Source organism: Phaethon aethereus (assembly GCF_964289735.1).
Source record: "Phaethon aethereus genome assembly, chromosome: 3".
NCBI classification, from domain to species: domain Eukaryota; kingdom Metazoa; phylum Chordata; class Aves; order Phaethontiformes; family Phaethontidae; genus Phaethon; species Phaethon aethereus.
In genome coordinates, this window is record NC_138576.1 from 82,549,654 (window position 1) to 82,572,654 (window position 23,001).

General features: G+C 36.1%; 1 protein-coding gene across 1 annotated transcript in view; it reads left to right on the plus strand.

Moving 5' to 3' along the window:
• The window catches only part of TTC13 (tetratricopeptide repeat domain 13), a 43,958-nt gene extending 23,754 nt beyond the window's left edge, over positions 1–20,204 (plus strand). The window contains exons 12-23 of the mRNA XM_081997648.1: positions 86–242; positions 1,225–1,355; positions 1,684–1,816; positions 2,323–2,415; positions 6,654–6,737; positions 8,184–8,268; positions 10,606–10,715; positions 12,090–12,225; positions 12,922–13,001; positions 14,163–14,241; positions 16,228–16,307; positions 19,210–20,204. Coding sequence (XP_081853774.1) covers positions 86–242; positions 1,225–1,355; positions 1,684–1,816; positions 2,323–2,415; positions 6,654–6,737; positions 8,184–8,268; positions 10,606–10,715; positions 12,090–12,225; positions 12,922–13,001; positions 14,163–14,241; positions 16,228–16,307; positions 19,210–19,333 — 1,292 coding nt within the window. The 3' untranslated portion in view covers positions 19,334–20,204. The remainder of the gene's footprint in view (positions 1–85; positions 243–1,224; positions 1,356–1,683; positions 1,817–2,322; positions 2,416–6,653; positions 6,738–8,183; positions 8,269–10,605; positions 10,716–12,089; positions 12,226–12,921; positions 13,002–14,162; positions 14,242–16,227; positions 16,308–19,209) is intronic.
• The last annotated feature ends 2,797 nt before the right edge of the window (positions 20,205–23,001 follow it).

Genomic DNA, 23,001 nt, shown 5'->3' on the forward strand with positions numbered 1-23,001 from the left:
AATCTGGTTTTTGTTTTTATATAATTAATGTAATTTATGTAGGCTATTTATGCAAACAGTATTTAATTTTATTTCTTTCCTCCAGAGTATTCTAGATACTTGCATGCGCATTTGGATATCCCTCTTACAGAGTATAATATTGATCTAGATCTTCCTGGAAATTTCAAGGACCACTGGGCCAAAAATCTTCCTTTTCTTATAGAAAATTATGAAGAACAGCCAGGGTTACAGCCACATATAAAGTGAGTGATTTTTTTCAAAGCCTACGCCAAATGTTTTTTTCAGTTTGACTTTTTAAAATGCTATTCTGAGGCATTATAACAGTGTAACACTTTAATACTGTGTGAAAGTGGAATTCCACTGAGTGTGTAAATGTCAAAATCATAGGGGTTGCAGTTGGTTTAGCTCAAAAGAGGGAGAATGAAACTTAGAGTGATTTTTCTTCACTTCTGACTTCACAAAATCAATAATGTTCACATAATACTGTTTCATATCCTATGGTCTTACTAATTAACTATTCTATTTCTTTTTTCTTGCAATTAGAATTAAGGAGTTGATAAGTTTGGGATGCTCAATGTAGTGTTATGTAGCACCCTTATTAAAGTTTCTTGTTGCGTGTTAAGTTTTTCTTTTGTTATAGGTGTAATTTCCTAGATACTTAATAGATTTTTAATGGCAGCTGGGTTTCAATGGGAAAAAATATTCTCCAGAGTAATTTAGATAACCAGTGTTTCAAGAGGAGGATGATTTCAGTCAACAAAGCAGGGGATTTATTAGAGTAGGCTTCAAAAATACATAGTGAAGGGAAAGATAGCAATTTCTCCTGCTGTAAACTAGTTTCTAGATATATTTTCATGTATTTACTTTATCAGTGTAAAAAAATGCTGAATTAAAAATTTATGGCTTTTGTGTATATGAAATGAAGAATCCACCTTTTTAGCACAAGAAGTTCTTACAGAATTTAAGGGAGAAGTTACGGAATAAGGCTTCTGGTTTTTATACATATTTTCAGTAAAACTAGGATTTCATTTGAGATATTGAGTGTAACTGCCATGCACTGTGTATGTTCAGTGAGGTGGGAGGAGGAATGAGTGTTCTTTATGCTGCTTTTATGTATTTCTCACACAAATGGTATTGATTATCAGACAAACAAATCTGTGTTTTAAAACTTCCAGGGCTTTTGTTGCCAAGTTGTACCTGATGCATGTTTTTCTCTTCTGTAAGGGATGTGTTATTTCAAAACTTTGAAAGCTATAAGCCTGGTGTGCAAGAACTTGTATGTGTAGCTGATCATCTGGGTTCCATGATGCAGTATGAGACACCAGGATTTCTTCCAAATAAAAGAATACACAGAGGTATATTGAAAATGCTCTGTAAATTTAAGTGTGGGGAAAAAAAAATCAATGTGACAATAATTTAATGCTATACCTTTGCTATCTGCAATTTAGTTTTATGCTCTCTTTCTTTCAAATCAGATAAAAAGTTTAAAGTTAAAATAATCATTATGTCAGCAATTTCTTGACCTAATTGGGGACTGGAAGTTATGATCTCCCAGATGTTATTGATGTTGGCAATTCATTTCCTGCTTAAGTTTTCCTATCTGTACAAAAACAAGTGTTTGTCTCTAATTGGTTTTCTGTTTCTGTTGTTTTTTGTCCCCCTCTCCGCCTCCCACACTCCCAGCAATGGGACTGGCCACTCTAGAAGTAATGCAAGCAGTGCAGCGGACTTGGGCAAACTCAAAAGTTCGGATGAATGGGAAAACCAGACTGATGCAGTGGAGAGATATGTTTGATATTGCTGTGAAGTGGCGAAGGTAATGGTAAAACAAGAGAGAGAACAAGCCTTATGTTGGTTGTAATAACGATGCATGCTTCAGTTAACCAGAGGGCTGAAGTCACAGAGGAGAAAATGAACACTTGCTCCCATTCTGTAACTAGAAAGCATTCTGACAAAAGAGAAGGATGGTTTAAATATGAGGAGTGCACTTCTAAAAATACTCCATTTTTTTTCTGTTTTAGAAGAGGGAGAGAGTGGGGAATAGCACTTTCTGGTTGAGGCAAAGCTGTGAAAGACCATAAGGATACGTTGCAGCATAGGCTAACAGAAAAAGAACGGTTTCAAACTCCAGCAACAATAAAATGCTTATGATTTGGGTTTTTTTCTTATGAAAATTGTACATGTGCTCCAATAAAAATGTTCTTTTTTGTGATCTCTGAATTCTGGCTTTTGCCTGAAATTATTCTGTGTGTGAGCAAAGCTCAATTAAAATATTACATGACATGAAATGTGTGCCAATATTAATGTCCTTTGTCTTTGTAGGATAGCTGACCCTGACCAGCCTGTGCTTTGGTTGGACCAAATGCCTGCCCGAAGCCTTAGCAGAGGTTTCAATAATCACATTAACTTAATCAGGTATGAGAGTTTTACCAAACAGCCTTCTCCCCCACACTAAGGAATTGTACCAAAACTTACCGGCTGTTCATGAAACAGCATATTACAGTTTTGAATGTATATGTGCTTATTGTTTTGCTTTAATATTTACTTTATATTTTCAAATGGAACATTTGGGTTTTGTACACCTCAAATTTTTCCCTCATGACATTTCCTCTTTGTACAACTGAGTTATAGTAAGATCTAATTAGGATCCAGAAGATGCATATTTTTTACATGCTGTTTTAAATTCCCAAATTACCTTAAATGTAAAAATTAGATTAAGTTCATCACAGCTGTAATTTTTGCAAATGCTGCTTCTCAAAGATAGTGGCAGCAGTAATGAAGCAATGCTGTTCTATTTGCTTTAATACCAATTTGCAATAAAGAGGAAAAACAGTTCTCTTCTGTTTTCAAAGCAGGCCAAAGTAAAGCAAAAATGAGAAAATAAGTAACCTGTGAAAGGTAACAGTTGCATTTTCAAATAAAGGTAAAGTTTAAAAGACTCAACCACTGTTGTACGTTCCATCTTCTCCCATGCTGCAAGACTCAGTGTTGTAGTTATGACAGTGCTACCTCCCATGAAGTGGTAGAAGTGTGAGAGACTCAATGTGGCAACATCACTGTCAATCACAGGAGCAGAGTGGTTTTGTGTAAGTAAATATGTAGCCAGGTTTCACCTTATTCCCCCCCCCCGTCTCCAGGAAGAATTGAATCTTTGATCTGTCATTCTGCTTTTATATCTATTTCTTTCTTCTTTGAAAAGCTGTGTGGAAAAATGAGGGTAAGCGAAGCAAAGCCCTCTCAAGAATTATTTCAGGCAGAGAAAAACAGTGATATTCTAATGTTCACATACAGACCCTAATGAGAATTTGTCCATGCTCTTCCTTCCACTCTAGGGAATGGACCCTAAGCAGCCTCTGCTTTACTTTAGTGAGTGGTTACACTGTAGCGTTAAGCTGCAGTGCAGATCACTAGTTGCCTTTCAGGATGTGCTGCTTCGTGAACAAACTTAGGTGCAAGCTTCTGTCTTCCCACAAGCCAAGTGTTACGTTTGGGCTCCAAGCTCTGACAGTCTTTGCTGTTGCTGCATTTCTCTCTTCTCACATGTATGATGCAGTGGAAACCACAACCATCTGTACTTTGAGACAAAGATGCATTCCATACTTCATCTGTTTCTTCCTGTTTTTTTTTTTTTTAAGTGGGAGAGTAAAAGCTTGATTTCTAGGTGATTTGTGTTGGTAGAAGGGCATTCATGTAACAACACTTGATTACCATGCTGAAAATAGTATTGAACAATTTATCAGGGGAAATGGGTCCCTGTACAGGATCTCTGTCAGCAGCTCTGTTTTTCACTGGCCAAAGTACCGTACTTGTTTTCCTCTCATCAGAGAATGCTAGCAAAACACATGATTTACTGTTCCAGGTGTTTGGGTGATTTCATAGAAATCTGAAATAAGCTTCATGAACATTCAGAATGGTAGGCCCACAGTGAATCTAATTCTAACCTTTTGGTTTTGGCTCAGCCTTGACTTTTGGGGATCTCATCAGCATTTTGGTCATGCTTTTTTTAATAGCTAGGTAGTGGTTCTCTGAAAATTATTGATTTGACACTTTTTTGGAAGGAGCAATAGAATTGAAGCAGCGTAAATACCGCTGCCTTAGGAGTTTATCAGACTTTAGTACTGGATGGTGATTGCATCCTTTTTGATTCTGCAAACCTGTACTTGTTTGATCACTCTGCATCCGAAGTAATAACTGATTTCATTGGTCAGCTTTCCATAGTGATTTGCTTCTGCTTCTGGTTTCTCTCCCAGTGATTTCACATGAGATGAGGGAGAAAAAAATTAATCTATTAAGTGGTAATAGGGTTTAAAAAATGTATTTTATTTTACTTTTGAAGCATGTTCTAGTCCGTTATGATTTCTAAATGGAAGTTTACTCTTAATGGATTATACAGATCTGTATAATTTCCTTCTTGCATTAGTCAACTGTAAAATGGCTACTGATTGAAGATAGCAATAGGCTACAGAGCTAACACTTTTTTGTTGATAACTGAGATCACTTTATGGTCTTTTGACTGTTTTTCAGAGACATACGTTGCTTTATATTTGGCTTATGACTTGAAAGTTATTCTCTTAACTGTATGACTAAGGCTGAATTCTTTCTATAGCATGGGTACCTGAAAACCAGGTATAACAGTAAATTATTTAGGCTGACAAATGGCAGCCTTTCATGGTTATTAAATATACAAAGATATAAGCTGTTCAGTCAAATATGAAGTGTAACAGTAGCAGTTGGGTGTTCTTAGACCCACATTTATCTTTGTAACAGATCTAGTCATGCTGAGTTCAAGCTGTGTCTAGGTTTTGTTTGGTCTAAAATGTCCACCAGTAATTTCTGTGTGCAAAAATATTTGGTTTAGATATCTATTAACATAACCTTCTTCTTTACTCAGAATTCTTTGCATTTAAAGGCCATTATTGTTCAGTGATTCCTATCAAATGGGTCTTGGCATGGAGACACTAGCATTCAGTGACTGCTGAATTAAAGATTCTTTTCCAGAGGTGCAAAATATTTGGAGACTGTCAGAAAACAAAACCTTTTTTTGTTTGTTTTTGAGACAATTTGGGAACTTTCTGTTAAAGGTGTATAAGAAACTTCTTGCACTTCACAGTGTTTGATAGGCTTCCAGATCTTAACATTCTCAAGATACAAGTATATTGGCTGTCACTACTTCTTCATGGGTCTATAGGCAAGTGCAACTTTGGCTTATCTCCTTTCTGGCTTAAAAGATCAAAGCTACCAAGTTTCATTTGAGGTAGAGGAAATGTTTTTGAAAGCTTAAGCTATTTTCATAGGCAAAACAAGTATTTGGGATCAGCTAAACGTTAATGATATACCCAATATTCTTACAAAAAAAAAAAGAAGATGCTCTCTGGAATGCTGCTACTTTTGAATTCTTGGTGGTAGTGTTTATCAAACAAGGAGAAGGAGTGGGAATAAACACAAATCATTTCTGACCACCCACCAAAAGTCTTTTCTTGATACTACTGCTTCTAGATGGCCTTACAGGTTGATAGGTCTGATTTGGATGTATTTTCCAAGATGCCACTCAAGGAAAATCCAGTTCCTTATACTGACACGCTTCTGCCTGTTGTACAGATATTTTTTTAATACAGATGGAAAATGATGGGACATACAACAAGGGCAAATTATGTATACAGATTTGTCTTCATCCTTCTGCTTTCCCTACCTCCCTTTCCTATGTGCAGATATGTATATGTGTTCTAATTCTGTTCAGTTTTTAAAGACTGATTCTGCCATTATTCTCAGACTAGGCCTACTAAAGCATGAGACTGTAGAGTGAGAGATTAGACAGGGACTTAAGCTGCCAGAAATCACTTAGAGTGGGGGAAAAAAGATAGGTGTACACACCTTCCTGTGATTGACAGTGGTTTTGCTTCCTCGGAGAGCAATAACATTTGCTTTATAAAATCTTGTTTTGTAGACTGGGAGAAGAGGAAGGACTCCTACAAATGCAATAATGGTATGTAATTTTTCCTCAGAGTGGTTACAATCCTAGCAGGTTTCTACCACGTTTTTAATGTGTATTTTTTCCTTAATATCCAAGGGAAAAAACAACACCTTTTTGATTTTTTGTTTAACAGTTACTACTTGTAACTGTTAGGAGTTGAAGAAAAATTGCTTCAATAGAGAGAGACGTAGATGAATAAGGGGAAATATATGTGGACTGTCAGAGCAGATCAGCACATATATTGTCAACTATGCAAACTGGGGGGTGTTGGTTCTCAAAGTAAGTGAATGTGCAGATTGAGAATTCTCTCCTAGTTCTGCAATATCTACAAGTGTAAATAACTGTCTAAGAAAGATTTTATCTGTGTACAAATTGATAATTACCATATAAATAAGATTTACTGGACATGGGCACACTGAAAATGGGGAAGTATGCCTGAAATGTAGTTTATCAGAGAACAGCACTAATGATACATGAGCTTTTGCAAGTTCAATATGGAATCTATATTCAAACGGCGGATGGCAATTCACCACTTCAGACAAACCTCTAGTTCTTTCCTTCAATTTACAAAGCATCTGTGGATAAAAACCTGTCAAATGTTAATGAGTAATATTTGTGTCTTAGCCCAGGAATGTTGGGTTGAAAAACCAAAACTTTGAAAAAACTTTTATTTTCTTTGTAGGGGACAGGTCATTAATATGCGGTACCTGGAATATTTTGAGAAAATTCTTCATTTTATCAAAGACAGGATCCTTGTTTATCATGGGTAAATTAGTGATTTTTTTTTTTTTCTCTGCTTCACTCTCCTGGTAATACTGATTTGAAATTTACATAATATTTCAGAAAGTCTAAGGGATATTTTCTTAATTGTAGTAACTTCTAGTTTTATTAGTATCTGTAACTGTGTCCTATTTATCCTATTCATTGCCATGTAAAGAAACTTAAACTAATAGGAAAAAACATTGTGAATTACGGTATACCTAGAAACTAATAACGGTGTTGAATTTATACCCAAGTTTTGGCATGAGTGAGTATCAATTCTTCCTAAAAATATGATTTATTAAAGATATTTGGTTTCCTCCTGGTAGAATAGAGTACAGTTTCTCTGAATATTGGTAGAAGTGAGGAAAAAAAAAAGAAAAGATGTGGAAGGTAATTTTAATTGAAACTGGTGTTTGACAAGTATTTTTAAAGGAGCAGAGAATCTTTACTACCTGTTATGTAGATGGGTTGGTAGACTTTGTCCTGGAACAGAAGACAGTTGTAGAATCTTGAATGAAAGAATGTGACTAAAGGTAATCTGAAAATTGATGTTGGCATCCATTTCAAACTTTGATCAGTTTTTTGAGTAAAATGTCTTCCCCACCTGTGGCTCATTTGTGGCAGTAGTGTTCTGATAATGTCAGAAATTAAGAAACTCTTCTAGCTTTAAACCCTCTAATTTTTCTTTGGCCTGGTAACTTCTATTAAATATTTGAGTTCTCTTTTTCAATCTTATTATGCTACTTAAATATAAAAAAATTAAAGTGCAGAAAATGCTTATAACAGTTGAAAAAAAATTTTAAGTTTTAGAAAATTTGTGGTAGTTGATGAAGATACATAAACTCTGTAGTAACTGGGAAGTCTATCCTTGGGAGAAAGTTCATTCAGAGTGAGCCAACAGCATGTGACCTTAAACAAGAGCAATTTGTGATGTGATTTTAAATATAATTCTGTTCTTAAAATCTTGGGTGTACAGTAATTTGTAAATATTAGAGCACTAGTTCAATAGGTTTCTTCACAGTCCATCTGTGTCTGCATTTGAAGTATTTACATACCTTTGAGGCTACACAGATACATATATTCTGAGAATACTTCTAACATTAACACTGTTATTCTTCCATCTTTCCTCATGAACAACCCCCTGCCCACACACACTCATGCAAACACTGTTTAATGCTTTAGAGTGGCCAACAACAAATGAATAACATAAACCTGAAGTTTGAAATTTGAAGCTGAAAAAGATAAGCTGAGCTGATATAGGAGGAAATTATTTTTTGAAGAATAGGAGAGCATGTGGCCAAGTATGAAGGAACTAATTTTCAGAAAAGAAATAATTAAATAACTTTCAATAACTTATTCCACTATGGCTAAATAGGTTAAAGCTAGGTGGATTACCAGAAATGCTACATGTGTTCAAGCATTGTGATTCCATATTTAATTTTTTTTCCAGTGCTAATAATCCAAAAGGACTACTAGAGGTTCGAGAAGCTTTGGAAAAGGTACATAAAGTAGAAGATCTTCTTCCCATAATGAAGGTAAATTAAAGAAAAACTTGAAAATATGATAAAAATAATAAAATATATTCTGAGGAACTGGATAACTCCCAGAATATAACCATTGTGTGTAAGCTTAAAATTAATAACTGGAAACACTAACTCAGGTTATTTCAAATCTGCATACGTGGAGTATCACCTTCCCTTTCATATATGCAGACATGTGATGTGTATTTGAAAGGCTTGGCCTACCTGAATTGGTGAAGAAATGATGGGAAAACAAAATTCTTTGAAGCCAGCCTTATCAAGCTGGAGGGTTTATGGGTCAGATCTGCCATAATGGGCTCATGGTATGCCTGTATAGTATGAAGGAAAAAATTTAAGATGTGCGTCTGAAAGATTAGCAATATGGAAGCTCTTTTTACCTTAGGTTCATTGGTACAGGTCAGTATGTGGTGGGGCTGGCTGGGGGAAATGGGGGAATGGTTGCCAATAGTGACTGATAGCTAATCTGAAATGAAATTTTGATTTATGTTCTTGTGCTTTGGAAGACTGTCAGAAAAGGAGTGGGGAAACCTGCAGGTTTTCTTCTTGCTGGTAGTAGTCTTCATAGAAAGGTACTGGATGTATGGCATGCAAAATGATTTATACTCTTACCTCAGCTCAAATAATAAGGCTTGAGCTGTGTTTAAGTAAAAGGTCTTCCCCCTCTCCCCTTACTCCCCCAAATTAATCTAGGATGAGCAGTGTGTAAGTATTTGGGTTTGGGGAAACACTGTTACAAAGTATTTATTTTTAAATGATTGGACAGGATTTTATTTAAAATAGAATAAAATTTGGGAAAAAACACTCATTCTAAATAGAGACAAACTCGCTGCTTCCTAGTCGGGTGTGTCCACATTACAATTTCATATCTAAGCAAAGCTGACATTGCCATAGAACAGAGCGCTCTGAAGACTTACTGCTGCTACTACTGATAGACTGTCCGGGTTTGGATTTGTTCACGGTAGTATTGCTCACTCCCTTGTGCACTGCAGATATCTTTACAGAAGCTACATGACTCTAGCACTAAATTTTTCTATGGGTTTTTTTTAATATGTATTACTAATATAAGTGTCTTCAAAGAACATACCATGATTTTGGAGGTCCTTTTTATATTACTGTCTTGTTCTTGGCCTTGAAAGATGAAGCCAAGTAGAAGCCAGACAAAAACTTGTGATGAAGAGATAGTAGATGCTGGGGTGGACAGACAATTAAGTGTTCCCTAGTGACACACAAATGTAAAAATAGGGCTCTGCAGAGCACATAATATGGCTACTGTTGAATTGTAGGCCAGAAAAAATGCTATTAGTGGAGTTAAAAATACAGGTTACTCCAAGATGATGAAAATATATAAATGTAGTGGACCATACATGACTTATCTCAAAATAAATGTCTCAACTGGCAGCAAATACGCTTCCTGGTTTGCATAACCTGTACATTTTGCTCTGGTTTGAATCTGCTGTATCCCATTCCCAATTGTATCTAAGTGGAATGCTGTTTCTCATGAGAGGCTTTTAGATTTGTTTCTTTAAAATAAGTGCAGATTATCTTTAAACGAAACATGCTGGATCACAAGTTCTATCTTAAAATAAATAATTGCCCGAGTAATTAATTCAACACTATTGCATAATAGTCATTAATAGTGCCTGTATAAAATGAATGTCTGCTAATATCGATGTAGTTTGGTTATTTGGGTAGCTGAGGAATGTTGTATGTCAAAAGCTGGGCTGTTGGCTTTACTTAAATACAGTTTTGCGTGCTTTATATAACTCTTTAGCTACAGTATTACATTTACTTTAACGTAGCTTTGTAAAATTCTTAAACTTTGTGGTATTTTTCCTTCTAATGAGGGTAAATATTAATTGAAAATGGATCACAGTTAAGAAATTGTTGCTGTGAGCTGTATTCTGGAATCCACACTCAGATTAATACAGCTACTTCGTAGGGTAAACATAAAACAGGCTTTCAAATTCCTGCATATGTAGGAATACATATTTGCATTTACCTTGTTACACCAAAAAGGTTACTGTCAACATGCAACTTGGGGAGAAAACTGTACAACCCAAACTGCTTTGTACAGTTGCTTTTCATAAACAGTGACACTTTATATTCACTATATAGTTATAAAGTTGAATGTCAATATGCCTCATTCAATATTTATGATTTCCATTCAGTGGGAAATAAAGGATAAATGAAATGTAGTTGACAGGAATTCTTTGTCCTGTTCCCTCACTTTGTCCATTTTCACTTCTGCGCCATGTATTTTGAGTGTTTCAAAATGACAACTAGGCAGTTTGTCTCTGTTCAATCTAATATTACATTTTTTTCTTTTGAAAGCAGTTTAACAGTAAAACAAGAGATGGGTTTACTGTGAACACAAAAGTCCCCAGCCTCAAGGATCAAGGGAAAGAATATGATGGATTCACAATTACAATAACAGGAGATAAGTATGTTTGCTATTTTCAGGGTTTCTGGTACATTAAGTAATGATGAAGTGTTAGCAATTAATCTTCTCAAATGCCATTTCTACTTGCGTAAAGTGAGGTTTGTTTTTCACTAGCGGCATTTTTGTAAATAGCTAAAAAATTTGTTCATTTGAGGACTTCTGATTCTTGTTGTGTTCCCTAACAAAGAGGGAATATGGATAACATTGATGGAATAGGCCCAGTTGAGATGATTCTCTAAAATATAGCACAAAAGTGAAGAGAGACCTTGTTATTCATCTGAGGCTTTAAAATGCCTAAAGGGGAAAAAAATCTCAAAAATCTCAGTCTTTATCCATACCAAAATACATTTCTTGTTGTGGGACCTTGTCTGTTATGGTGACTGAAAAGTCCTGAATGGAAGGGAGATTTCTATGATCTAGGAATGGAAGAGGTTCTATTCTATTTGAATTTTTGGCATTTTTTTAATGTTTATTTTTGAGATGTTTGCAGACCACCTATCTGCAAATGCCAATTTAGATAGCACCTGAATGTGTGAGGATACAATCAGGAAGCTTTGGGTCACTCTTTGGGTGAGATGGTAAATTTCTTACTTTATGGATACTGGCTCCTTGTCTCTCTGAAGAACGATCATTAATCGGAAGCTTTGTCCTACTACTAACCAAAAAGTTTGCCTTATGGGATTTAAAATTCTATGCATTGGAAATTTTCCCAAAACTTGTTTGCTTCCAATGAGTGGCATGGAAACCAAACTTCTTTTCTAAAATGTTAACATATGTCTTGGTTTTTAATTTCACAATCTAAATCATATGCCTATGTACAGTGACAGAGCATTAAATATATGGCCTCACTGTTTTGGGGAAAATATTTTGGTGTCAGTAAAGCGGTCTAACTTTTGTTCTGTACCAATCAGTCTATTTTGATCCATAGTTTGTAACTATGCTTTCACACCAAACCAATTCCATTTCGGTAGTTTAAAAGTTAACAAAACTACACTTTACATTCTATACAAAAATCTCAAGCCCATGACAATATATTAAAATTTCTTCTTATTTTTTTACCTATACTTTAAGTGAAACACTAATGCTTGTCAGGTATTCTTCAATGGAAATACTTCATCTGTGATTAGACAGCAATCTTTATGCATTCTTTCAAACTTAGAATGTGACAAAACATTTTTAATTCAGTGATGTATTTTTTTTTTAACTGAAAAGGGGGCAATGCACATAATCTCCTGATTGAGGAAAAATGATAGAAAAAAAGTTGTGATGTGGTATTTAACTGTAATACATTTGTAACTTATCTTGGATATTAGATTATGCATCAAGTTCTATTAAAAAATTTCTTACCTCCTTTTCTGTTTGATCCACTTGATAGAGTGGGGAATATATTATTTTCAGTAGAAACTCAGACAACAGAAGAGAGAACACAGCTGTATCATGCAGAAATAGATGCGCTATATAAGGATCTAACAGCTAAAGGAAAAATTCTAATTCTGTCTGCAGAGCTAGGGGTAAGGCTGTTTTAATGGAAATGATGAATTCCTTGATAAAATTCTACTATGTTTTTATACCTTCTGTTTAACAGTTACTCTTCTAATAATTTTTGACAGAGATTTTAAGCAAGCAGTCAATTGTATTACTTAAGCTCAGTTATGAGTAATACCACAAGAAGTTGCCATAATTCTATTTGTTACTTTAAAGCTTGCTATGTTTTGCTGCAGTAATAGAGTCCAGACAAGGCCTCAATATCACAGTGTGTTCCTTTTTTGTTTATTTGTTTTCCGCATGGGTCTGCATTCACTATTTCATCATCTTTATAAGCATTGCTTAAGATTTGGCTCATGGTGGCTACCTATAAGATGACAAGTAACATGAATTCATGAGAAGCACTAGAATTGTGTTTGTGTTGATTTCTATTGCAATGAGAATCTGACTACATTTGAGCTTCTGCTTTCCATTTTTCATCCTTTAACACAGTGATGAACTGTCTCACCCGAAGTTTAAAGATATAACAAGATAATTTGCTTAAACATCTGTTAATCAGACTTCAACTTCTCAGCTTGACATTTTTCACATTTGAAATGGTTCTTTAAAAAAAAAAAAAAAAATCACAGTACTGTAAGACTTTCCAATATGTGTTCCTTTATAATGGTATTACCTGGCTATTAAATTATCTTTAATTCACTTTTTATTTTCCTCTTGCTTAGGAAGTAGATGCTGTTTGCAACTTGATCCTGTCATTAGTTTATTACTTCTATAATTTAATGCCACTTTCAAGAGGATCTAGGTTAGTGATTGTGTTTACTGTGTCTGTTATCTTGGTTACACACTGTAAAGTGTCCATGTGTTGCTGTATCTTAATATATTCTTTTAACATAAAAAAAAGCTAAAAAAGCTCTGGGTTGAGCTGTGTGTCCTGCAGTGTCTCATTTTGTGCTGCCATGACGATGGGTACCAACTTAGTACTGTTTTAAAACCTAGTTTGTAATTGTTGATGGTAACTATTCATAGCTGCTTGTATATTTAAAATGATGAGTGATCTGTATTTATACACTTCAGCTCACAGACTGAAAAGTGTCATTTTTAAATTGTAATCTTTGGGTTCCTAATTCATATTAAATTACACCACTGTAATTTCACTCAAGAAACTTTACCAAAACATGTATTTAAGATGAAATATACTTTGAGATAAATTACTAAAATAATATCTTAGTGTATTTTATTAAAATAAGTTATTGCAACTGTTAGGGCCACCAAATGAAACCCTAGAATAAAGTCCCAGGTCTCTTCAGCCGAAACTCTAGTAAACCTGGCTATATCTAAGACTTATTATGAATCTTGGTTCCACAAAGCACTTAAGATCTTTAAGCTTATTATTAAACACAGTTCAGTAGAAAATTTAAAAATATCCCGAGAATTTCGTTTTATAATCAGACATTACCTTTATTTTACCAAATGTAAAAATTAACAGAAACTCTGAGTTTCACAATTAAAAAAAACATACGATTAAATTAAAAAAAAAAAAGTTAAGTAGCTGAACAGCATTACAGTGCCTCTAGCTCTGTTGCAGTAGAGTTCATAAACTCTTCTGGGCTACAGCTAAGCTTCTTGGGGACAGTAGTTTGCTTTGTCTTCAGCTCTGTGGAGTCTTAAGAACTGAGTCTGAAATGATGATTCTGACTACTGTAGAAACAGTGCTATTCAGTAGTTAAATTCCATAGGATCATAACTTCATTCCAGTGGTGTTGGAAAGTAGCAGTGATTTCACTTTTTAAGTGTTTCATGCTTGGTTTTGCTTCTAAAATAAAGTAACTAGCACAGTAATTTTTACTAGCCTTCTGTGAAACAGTACTATATTCTATTTGTTTTGTAGTCTAAAATAGCATTATGGAAAGAATTTTACTGTATTTTGTTTGTTGGTTTTGATTTTTTTTTTTTTTTCTTTCAGTGTGATAGCTTATTCCGTGATCATGGGAGCACTAATGGCAAGTGGAAAAGAAGTATCAGGAAAAATCCCTAAAGGAAAGGCAAGTATCAAAATACACTGACTCATCCTTGATGGAGTAAGTAATACTTGTACTTGTACATGTGAGGGTGCAGCTCGAAGAATGAACAGAAGTTGCACGCTTGTTTACTGGAGATGGGTTAGCTGCATATTATGGTGTCTTGCAGCCTGAGAGGGTTTTGAAAAGTTCATTGCTGTTCTGACAGCAGGAGAGATTTAGAGATAGAATGTGCAATAATTCTGGTTAGTCAAATGTAGCAGTTTGTGTCCCACAGTAATTACATATTTGTAGCTGAAGCATTTCTAGTGTGCTGAGCTGCTCTTCACAGCTTTCTTTGAGAAGGGTTCTGAGCAAACTTGGGCAGATTTAGTGATTCTTCTAACACACAGCAGAAACCTTCTCTTTGCTCTCAATGTATTCCAGAGCATTTAGAGCTTGGTAAGTAGAAACGTATTTGCAACTTCTCTTGCCTTCCCCTCTGTATTCTGCTTAATTTAAAATAAGTCCTAGTTTTAAGTGACTACATTTGAATATTATACCACCTTGCTCAATAAAGGGTTTCCCTTTCTTTATTCAACTATCGGTCTGTTAGCTGTGTTACCTTTTCAGCATGAAAGGAGTGAGAGCTCCTCTGTCTCTTTGGTGTATTGTCAAAAGAATCAGTGAAATTCCAGTGAGAATCAAAGTTGCTGAAGAAAATATCCTGCATGGGTAACTGAAGAAAGAGCAACTTTCCCTGTTGTTCTAGAAAGCCCTGAAAACAATTAAGTTTGTCCTTTCAGTACAATGAACTCCTAATAGCTTTTAAGAGCAAACTGCACTTGCTTAATAGCAAGAAAGCTTCCTTTTTGGTACACCATTAAGCTGATATCTTCATGGTTCTGTGGGATTTCAAGCTAAGGTAAAAGACTTATGTGGGTTTTCTTATGCATCTTCTTGGGACTTAATAGGGTAGTTCATTTTGCTGACTGATTTGTATGCAGACAAGCAGAGTTTCAGGATTTCTAAAAAGCAGGATTTCTGACTTACGGGAAGCTTTCGGGACATTTTTATATTTGAGGGCTCTTCCTGAAACAGAGGGCCTGAACTGGAACAAACCCATTTTTTAGAAAAGTTTCACCAGCTGGAAGAAATTGTTTTTCCCAGTTGAATGAAACAGGGATTTTTATAACTTTTTTTTTTTCCCCTCCAGATTCCTTAAAAGGATATTTCTGGTCCCAAGTTTATGACAGCATGCATTATCAGACTGCTGGGAAGACAAAGATGCCCAGTAGTCAAAAGTCCTGTTATTGCCTGGTAGGTCAGTCAGTAGCCACAAGAAGTGTAGCTTCTAGTATTGGTTGTGGTGGGGTGTGTAAACCCACTGAGAGCTTCACTGCCTGGCATGCATTCCAAAGAAGTGATGAGGGACAAAGTAGTCTGGGGACAGACTAGTTAGTAAGTTTACTCTTGTCTTACAGGAATGTAGTAGCATGCTTTCAGAACCTTTCCTTGAATTCAGCCAAAGTTCACTGAACCACAAACGTGGCAGCTTAAATGTTTCAGTACTAGTGAACCAATGTTTTTGACTGAACATTGTTTTGCTGAAAACTTGCTTTCAGCTGTGGGTATGAAGTTGCACAGAGTTCTTTGCTATGTGTAGTCAAACTTGTCTGAACACCCACTGTGGAAAGAAATAATACAGAATGCCTGGGAAGTCCAATATAAATCTACCAATCATGTGATACAATATTTTGCAGAATGTGGTATGTTGAAATGAGAAATATCCGCATTTTATTTGGACATTGTAATAAAGGGCTGAAGACAATCAGTATTTTCTGGCACTGACTCATTAGTATAAACATCTTAAGAGACAAAAAAACAAAATAACTGGATTTTGTCACAAAAGGAAGGGTATTTTTTTGAAGTTGAATTTATATGTTAAGAATATTTGTGAATTAACTTCTTGAAATTAGAGAACATAAAACTTCTCTAATTTCTTAAGATCTTATCTTGTTGCATTTTCAGCTTGTTGATTTTGAAGCAATGACAGCACCAGGGTCTGAAGCTTTTAGCAAAATAGCAAGAAGTTGGATGAATCTAAAAAGGTAAATCTTTTTGTTTAGGTGGGGGATGGGGAAATAAAATATGGAAAACTTTGCATGTAAAATTTAAACCTATACTAAAAACATGTTACTTAGAAATTATGAGTTTAGTAAATGATTCAGTGTATTTTTTAACACTATTTAGGAATTGATAAGACAAGATTTGCATTTACAAACACAGTAGTTTATTTCTAGTCTAAAAGAGTAGTTAGTCTAGACATTCAGTTATGTGAGTGTTATTCTCTGAGAAAATTATTTGGGTTAATATTTTCTTCATTTTGTCCAGTGGTCAAATTTGCCTTTTTATTATTAATTTTTTATCATTAGTAAATCTGGTGATTGAATGAACAAAGCAGGGGAAAATTTTAACTTTTTTCATTTTTAAGGATGTCTTTAAACTATATATCAAAAGTAAGTTCCTTATCCATTAGTGCTATTTTAATTTGGAGAATTAAGTATTTTCAAAGTACATAGAAGTTTTCAATACACAGAATTATGTTACTTAGTATAACTGCATGACTTTTGTATAGTGCTTTAAAATTTTGATTTTTCACATGAATTGATTTTTTTGAATACTGAACACAATAATTCCTTGTCAATATTATGAATCTGGTTCATTTTATTTGTCCCCTAGTGGTTATTCCCCATACAAAATCTAAAAATTGGGCCAGAGACAAAACCAGTTTTAGGATCCTTCAAGTCAGGGTCAAGACACTTAAAGGGTGCTGAGAGAACTGGTAGATGTCCTTACAAGGCCATCTATAATCTCTGAAAAGTTGTGCACATCAGAGGACATTCTTGGTGACTGCAGGAAAGGAAATCTTGCATCCATCTTCAAGAAGGCCAGAAGGACGACCCAGGGAAACTATAGGCTGGTCAGCCTCACTTTGGTCTCTGGGAAAGTCATGAAGTGGGTTGTCTAGGAAAGCATTTCAGAGTATATGAAGGAGAAGGTGACTGGGGACAGTCAACATGGGTTTCCCAAACGTTGTGTGACCCTATGTGATCGCTTTCTGTGATAAAAGTGACTAGATTTGGGGATCAGAAGAGAGCAACTGATGTTTATTTTTACTTCAGCAAGGACTCCCACAATACTCTCATACCATGATAGCACATTCTTGTCTGGACGAATGGACAGCTAGATGGTTAAAAAACTGTTTTGATAATTGGTTTAGGGGGTACTCGGCACTTTAGATCACACGTAGAATACTGCATCCAGTTTGGGGGCAGCTGCAGTAAAGACTATGATAAACTGGAGCAAATTTAGTAGAGAGCCACCAAGATGGTCAGGGGGCTGGAGCATATACCTTAACAGGAGTGAACTCGGCTTGTTCAGCCTGGAAAGGAGGGTCGTATACCTTTTTTTCTGTATTGAGCATACCTGTATTGAGAAAATGGAGCTAGGCAGTGCTTGGTGGGAGGACAAAAGGCAACGTGCATGAGTTGAAGTGAGGTTCAGACTGAGCACAGTCGTCTTCAGGGTAGTCAAGCAGCAGACCAGGCTGCCCAGAGAGGCTGTGCAGTCTTTGTCCCTGGAGATTTTCAAGACCTGACAGGATAAAGCCCTGACACCTGGGTCTGACTTTACAGTTCACCTTGCTTTAAGCAGGATGTTAGATCACAGACCTGTCCTGGTTTTGGCTGGGATAGAGTTAATTTTCTTTAGCTGGTGTAGTGCTGTGTTTCAGGTTTAGGATGAGAATAATGTTGATAACACACTGATGTTTTAGTTGTTGCTAAGCGGTGTTTATGCTAAGTCAAGGACTTTTCAGCTTCTCATACTGCCCTGCCAGTGAGGAGGCTGAGGTCTGGTCCAACCTGAGTTATTCAGGGTGCCTGAGGAACTCTGCAGCTGCTTGCTGTTAGTGCCAAAGATCTCATACTGATTAGTGTTGTTTAACTTCATTTTTGGTGGTTCTAAGCCTGGTGAATTTCACTAGACTAGAAAATCTATTAAGATGACTCAAGGGCATCTTTGTAAGACTCAGGCTAAAAATCTTTATGTAAATGCAGTCAAATTCAGCATTTGTGAGTGACATTTTTAAACTACAGTGTAGCAAGCTGCAGTTTTTATTAAAAGTCATCTGCACAAATATTGTGACTTGGTTGTCTTGTAAAATATTTATGGTTCCCACATTTTTTTACTGTAAATCTCACTATTTATATACTCAACTTCCTTCTTAATAATCTGTTCATTTTTTTTTCTTTTTTTTTTTTTTTAAGACATATCTTTACCAACGGGAAACTTCTTTCTTGGGAGCGAAGTCAGCTTAAGCTACTTCAACCCCACCTCTGTGTTTCTGACTCTCTCAGTTGTACTGTTGAAATTTGGGGGAATCCATAGCAAACCAGATCCGGGAAGTGATTTGTGTTAAAAATAACCTTGTCAAAACCAATATTTTTTTTTTAACTGAGATCATTTTATAGCATAGTCCCACCAATAGTATTGCTGGCTCAAATGAGAGATGTATAATGGGTGAGAAGTGAGCCAGAATCAAGAAAATTATAAAGTTGGCCTTGATGCTGAGAAAAATATCTGTATAACCACAGCCCAAAGGGCTTGAAGTAGTAATATGAAGGCAATTGCCCTGAGTGGCTAATTTGTCTGTAGTAGAAGAATAATAGGAGGTAAGGTAAGTAAGGATTGAAGACTAAAAGCAATAAAATTTTGCTTTAACTCCTGCCACTTGGGAAGGCTCTTTTATGTAGTCATTATTTTCATTCTGTAGAGTGAGTAAGGAGTCGTGAGAAGCAAGAGCTGGTTGTGGGCAACAGATTCTTGACTTCAAGTCCTAAATTTGTTGGAGAAGAGGATGAAGAGAAGTATAAGCTAATGTGTTAACTTCCAGGTAAATTGTAAAACTCAGCAAAAGAGAAATAATTTTCTTTTTTTCTCCTTTTTCAGTATTTCACCTTCTTACAAGAGCCTACCATCAGTATCAGAGACTTTTCCAACCCTGAGAACGATGATTGAAGTACTAAATACAGATTCATCTCATTGTCTAAAAAAAACTATAGTTGTTGTATAATTTATACAAATAAAAGGCCAAGAGGTACTGCTTCATAAATTATTTTGAAGGGGAAATTATGGCCAAAATGGTTTGGTTTGGTTTTTGTTTTTAATAGAGTAAACTTACTTGACTAGTTATCACTGGAATAAAAGGAATCTTTTCGTGACCAATAATATTAAAAAGGAAAAAAAGTAGAACAGCTGATTTCTTGTATTGAGACATACTCTAACAGGAAATACAGTTGTTCAGAGGCCAAACCAAAGAGCAATAAGAAACTTCCATCACAATTATGATCTGAACATATTGCAGGTAAAATTTTATTTAAAAAAACTAAACAAACAAAAAAATACCCCAACCAAACAAAGAGAGAGAGAAAAGTAATCTGTGTTGGAAATATCGCTATACTACCTCCCATTTGTTTTTTTGGGTTGGTTTTTTTTTTTTTTTCCCCAAAGTCTCTGTCTTCTGTGTGGAAAACTTCATGAGCTGTACATTGTGTGGGTAATTGGTAAATACACAGGCATTTCATGCAGTGCAATCCAGTGAAGGAACAGATGTCAGCTTAAAAGAATGGGTTTCAGGAAAACATTTAGAAACAAAAACAAACAAATGGCATATTTGGAGTTAGGCTCTTGGTAAGCAAGGTCAGAAACACAGCAACTGTACATCAGTCTCGCTTTCCACCTACCCCTTGGTGGTGGTGGCTGGTAAAAGGTATCAGCGGATTGACACTATATTGGGAGAGCTAGCTAGGACTCATTGAGTTATTTTTGTTGGAAGGGCCTGGCAGCATTCTGGAAAGGCGGGATTCTTGCCAGGCAGGGCTAATTCAGTTCAAACAACATGGACAGTACCATGAACCAACTTCTGATTGTAATAGTGATGATATTATTTCTGGTGAGTCCCAACTGAATTATATTCATTTTAGCTTGAGCTGTGTCTTTAGAGCTCTTTATCAGTGATAAAGAGCTCTAAGGTGATTTCAGAAACAGCAAGCAATGGTGAGGAAAATGTCCGGTTTCTTCAGTGGCTTTGATCAACTTTTTTTTCCTACCTGAATATTCAGCATTTCAGAAAGTGTACAAAACTGCTCTGTTTTAGATACAGCTTTCAACTTAATACTGACGGTCTAAACTGTGATTCTATTGTTGTCATCTTTTACACAAATACTGTATTCTGTGCTTTGCTTCCAATTTTCCAGAGGTTAGGGCTTTGTTAGGCAACAGCAAATATCCATCCTAACCATGTAATATGAGATATGCTAAAGAATAAGTTATTTACCAAGGTAGCAGGGAGAGCATCCTGCATACCCCAAGCATACCAGTAGCGGTGATGTGGCTGTTTTTCTCTGGCTACAGCACAGGACCATCTCAATCCCCTCTTAATGAAGAAATGCAGCAAAGCATCAAGAATGTTGATATAGGTGATCTGCTTTAACAGTGGGACTGGAAGCAGAGTGGACTTAATGAATGGAGGGTCTTTTCTTGCTTATTCCACAGAAGTATTTATCAGATTCAAAATGGACTCTTAATGTTTGTGTATTTAAGTTTGGGGGGGTGGGGGGTGGGGAATGCCACAAGGCAAGTTAGAAGCTGCTGTGAACACTAACATCCATTAGAAGAAACGTCCTGTTGATTTAAAGTTAGATTTCTCTATTTGTTGATCACTGGCAGAATAGGACAGCTATGGGTAGCTAGAGACCTGAGTGTTGACATATATGGAGGATATACATAGAGATAGAAAATGAATCCCGGAAAGTGGATGCACACTTTCTCTACATTACCAAGCAGTGCATCCCACCCAGTAGGAGTAGCTCACTTCCCACACTACATGTATTTCAGAGGTTTTACTTTTGTCTGCTTGACTAGCTTATGAACTGGCTGCTCGTTGCATTTGGAGTGCATCTTAGCAACACATCTTCAACAATGCATCCATTTGGACATCTTTTGGATGAAACAGCATATATTCTGAAACCTCTCTGCACTGTGAACCAAAATGTGGTAAGTAGAGAAGATGAGGAGACTTGCTTCAAAAGTGTGCTCCCAATTCAGATGAAACCAGTGGTACATATATACGCGTGGGAACTTCTTTTCATGAACCCTTATATTCTGAGGTTGTATGTTGAAAGTACAAAGATACGGAAAGAATGTGCTTTCCTTCCATGTAATGCCTTTTACCATCTATTGCTTGAAACAAATGTTGCTGTCTGTGTAGCAACTCTTCCTCTCAAAGAACAAATGCTGTTACAGTATTAACTTCTTGCCGTGATAACTTCTGATGCTGTAACCAGACTTTTAAGCACAGCAGAAGTCATGTTGTATGAAGGCAGGGGAAGGAATAGGGAGCAGATTTTTTTGTTAGATATTTTTAATCCTGATTCTGGTATGTCTGAAAGTGGGTCTAGAATCTGTTTCAAAATGTGCATGGACTGTACTGGAGCTACAGTGGTAACATGGTTAGATTTGATCAAAAAATAGCGACCCAACTCCCAGACGAGGGAAGAATGATCTAATGTGCAGTATCTTGAACTGTAGAAATCAACATTTGTTTGGCAAATATCAGAAAGCAAATGGTGTGCTTATGTCTGAACCCATTTTTCCTAAAGCCTATTTTTTCTCGTGCTTGTTTGCAGGGGAAATTATTAAGCAAGTTCAGGTACATATGTCTGATCAGGGAATGCATAACAGATGAGTGCCCAAAATGCAAGGAAATCTGGAAAACTGGGGAAACATCTGTTTGGAATCCAAGTTAGTAGCCAGTAGTGAACACTAATGTACTTTGTAATGTTGCTAAGCGTTTGGAAGGGTAGATAAAATTTTGAGCAAGTATTTAAAACTCCTCAGAAAAAAATAGAAGCAGAATTTCTTACTCAGACCTAAGTTCATTAACCAAACCATAATAAGTGAACTCTGACCACCTGGCTGGCTGGTAATAATAAATATGCATTTTAAACTTTCTTGATCAGAATTTATGTAAAGGATGAAAGTAGGTATTTCTTTCCATGTAAGGATATAGGAGGCTTGTGAGTTTTCATTGAAAGAAGTGGGTTGCCATCCAGTTGTGACGAAGGTGTGTTCCAACCATTCTTTTGCTTGAGTACCTTCCCCTACCCTGCTAGAAATAAGCACTATTTGCTTCTGTGGTGTCTTCTATTTAAAGGTCTAGCAGTTTCAGAAACTTCTATAAGATTTCATTACGGAGGAAAGGAATTGGTATTTTCTGCCTGTATAGTGGAGAAACAGGTACAGTAGCCAGGAAGAATCACAGAATCATTAAGGTTGGAAAAGACCTTTAAGATCATCAAGTCCAACCATCAGCCCAGCACCACCGTGCCCACTAAACCATGTCCTGAAGCGCCACATCCACACGTTTTTTGAACACTTCCAGTGATGGTGACTCTACCACCTCCCTGGGCAGCCTGTTTCAATGTTTGACCACTAGATGAGATGCCTAACTTCAGGCCTTGGTTGTATTCTACTAGGATGATATTTCCTTTAAGCCTGTTAAGTTTTCTTATGCTGTGTATTATTCATTGAGAAAGGGGAAATCTATGTTGGCATTGACCAGACAGTTCTGGAAACTATAAAATAAGAGGTTTTTTGCTTTAGGGATTAGACCAGAGGGAGTGAAGAAGGGGTGGTGGGGAAGAAGGCAATTCCTTGGACAAACAAACCTGTCCGGGTTTC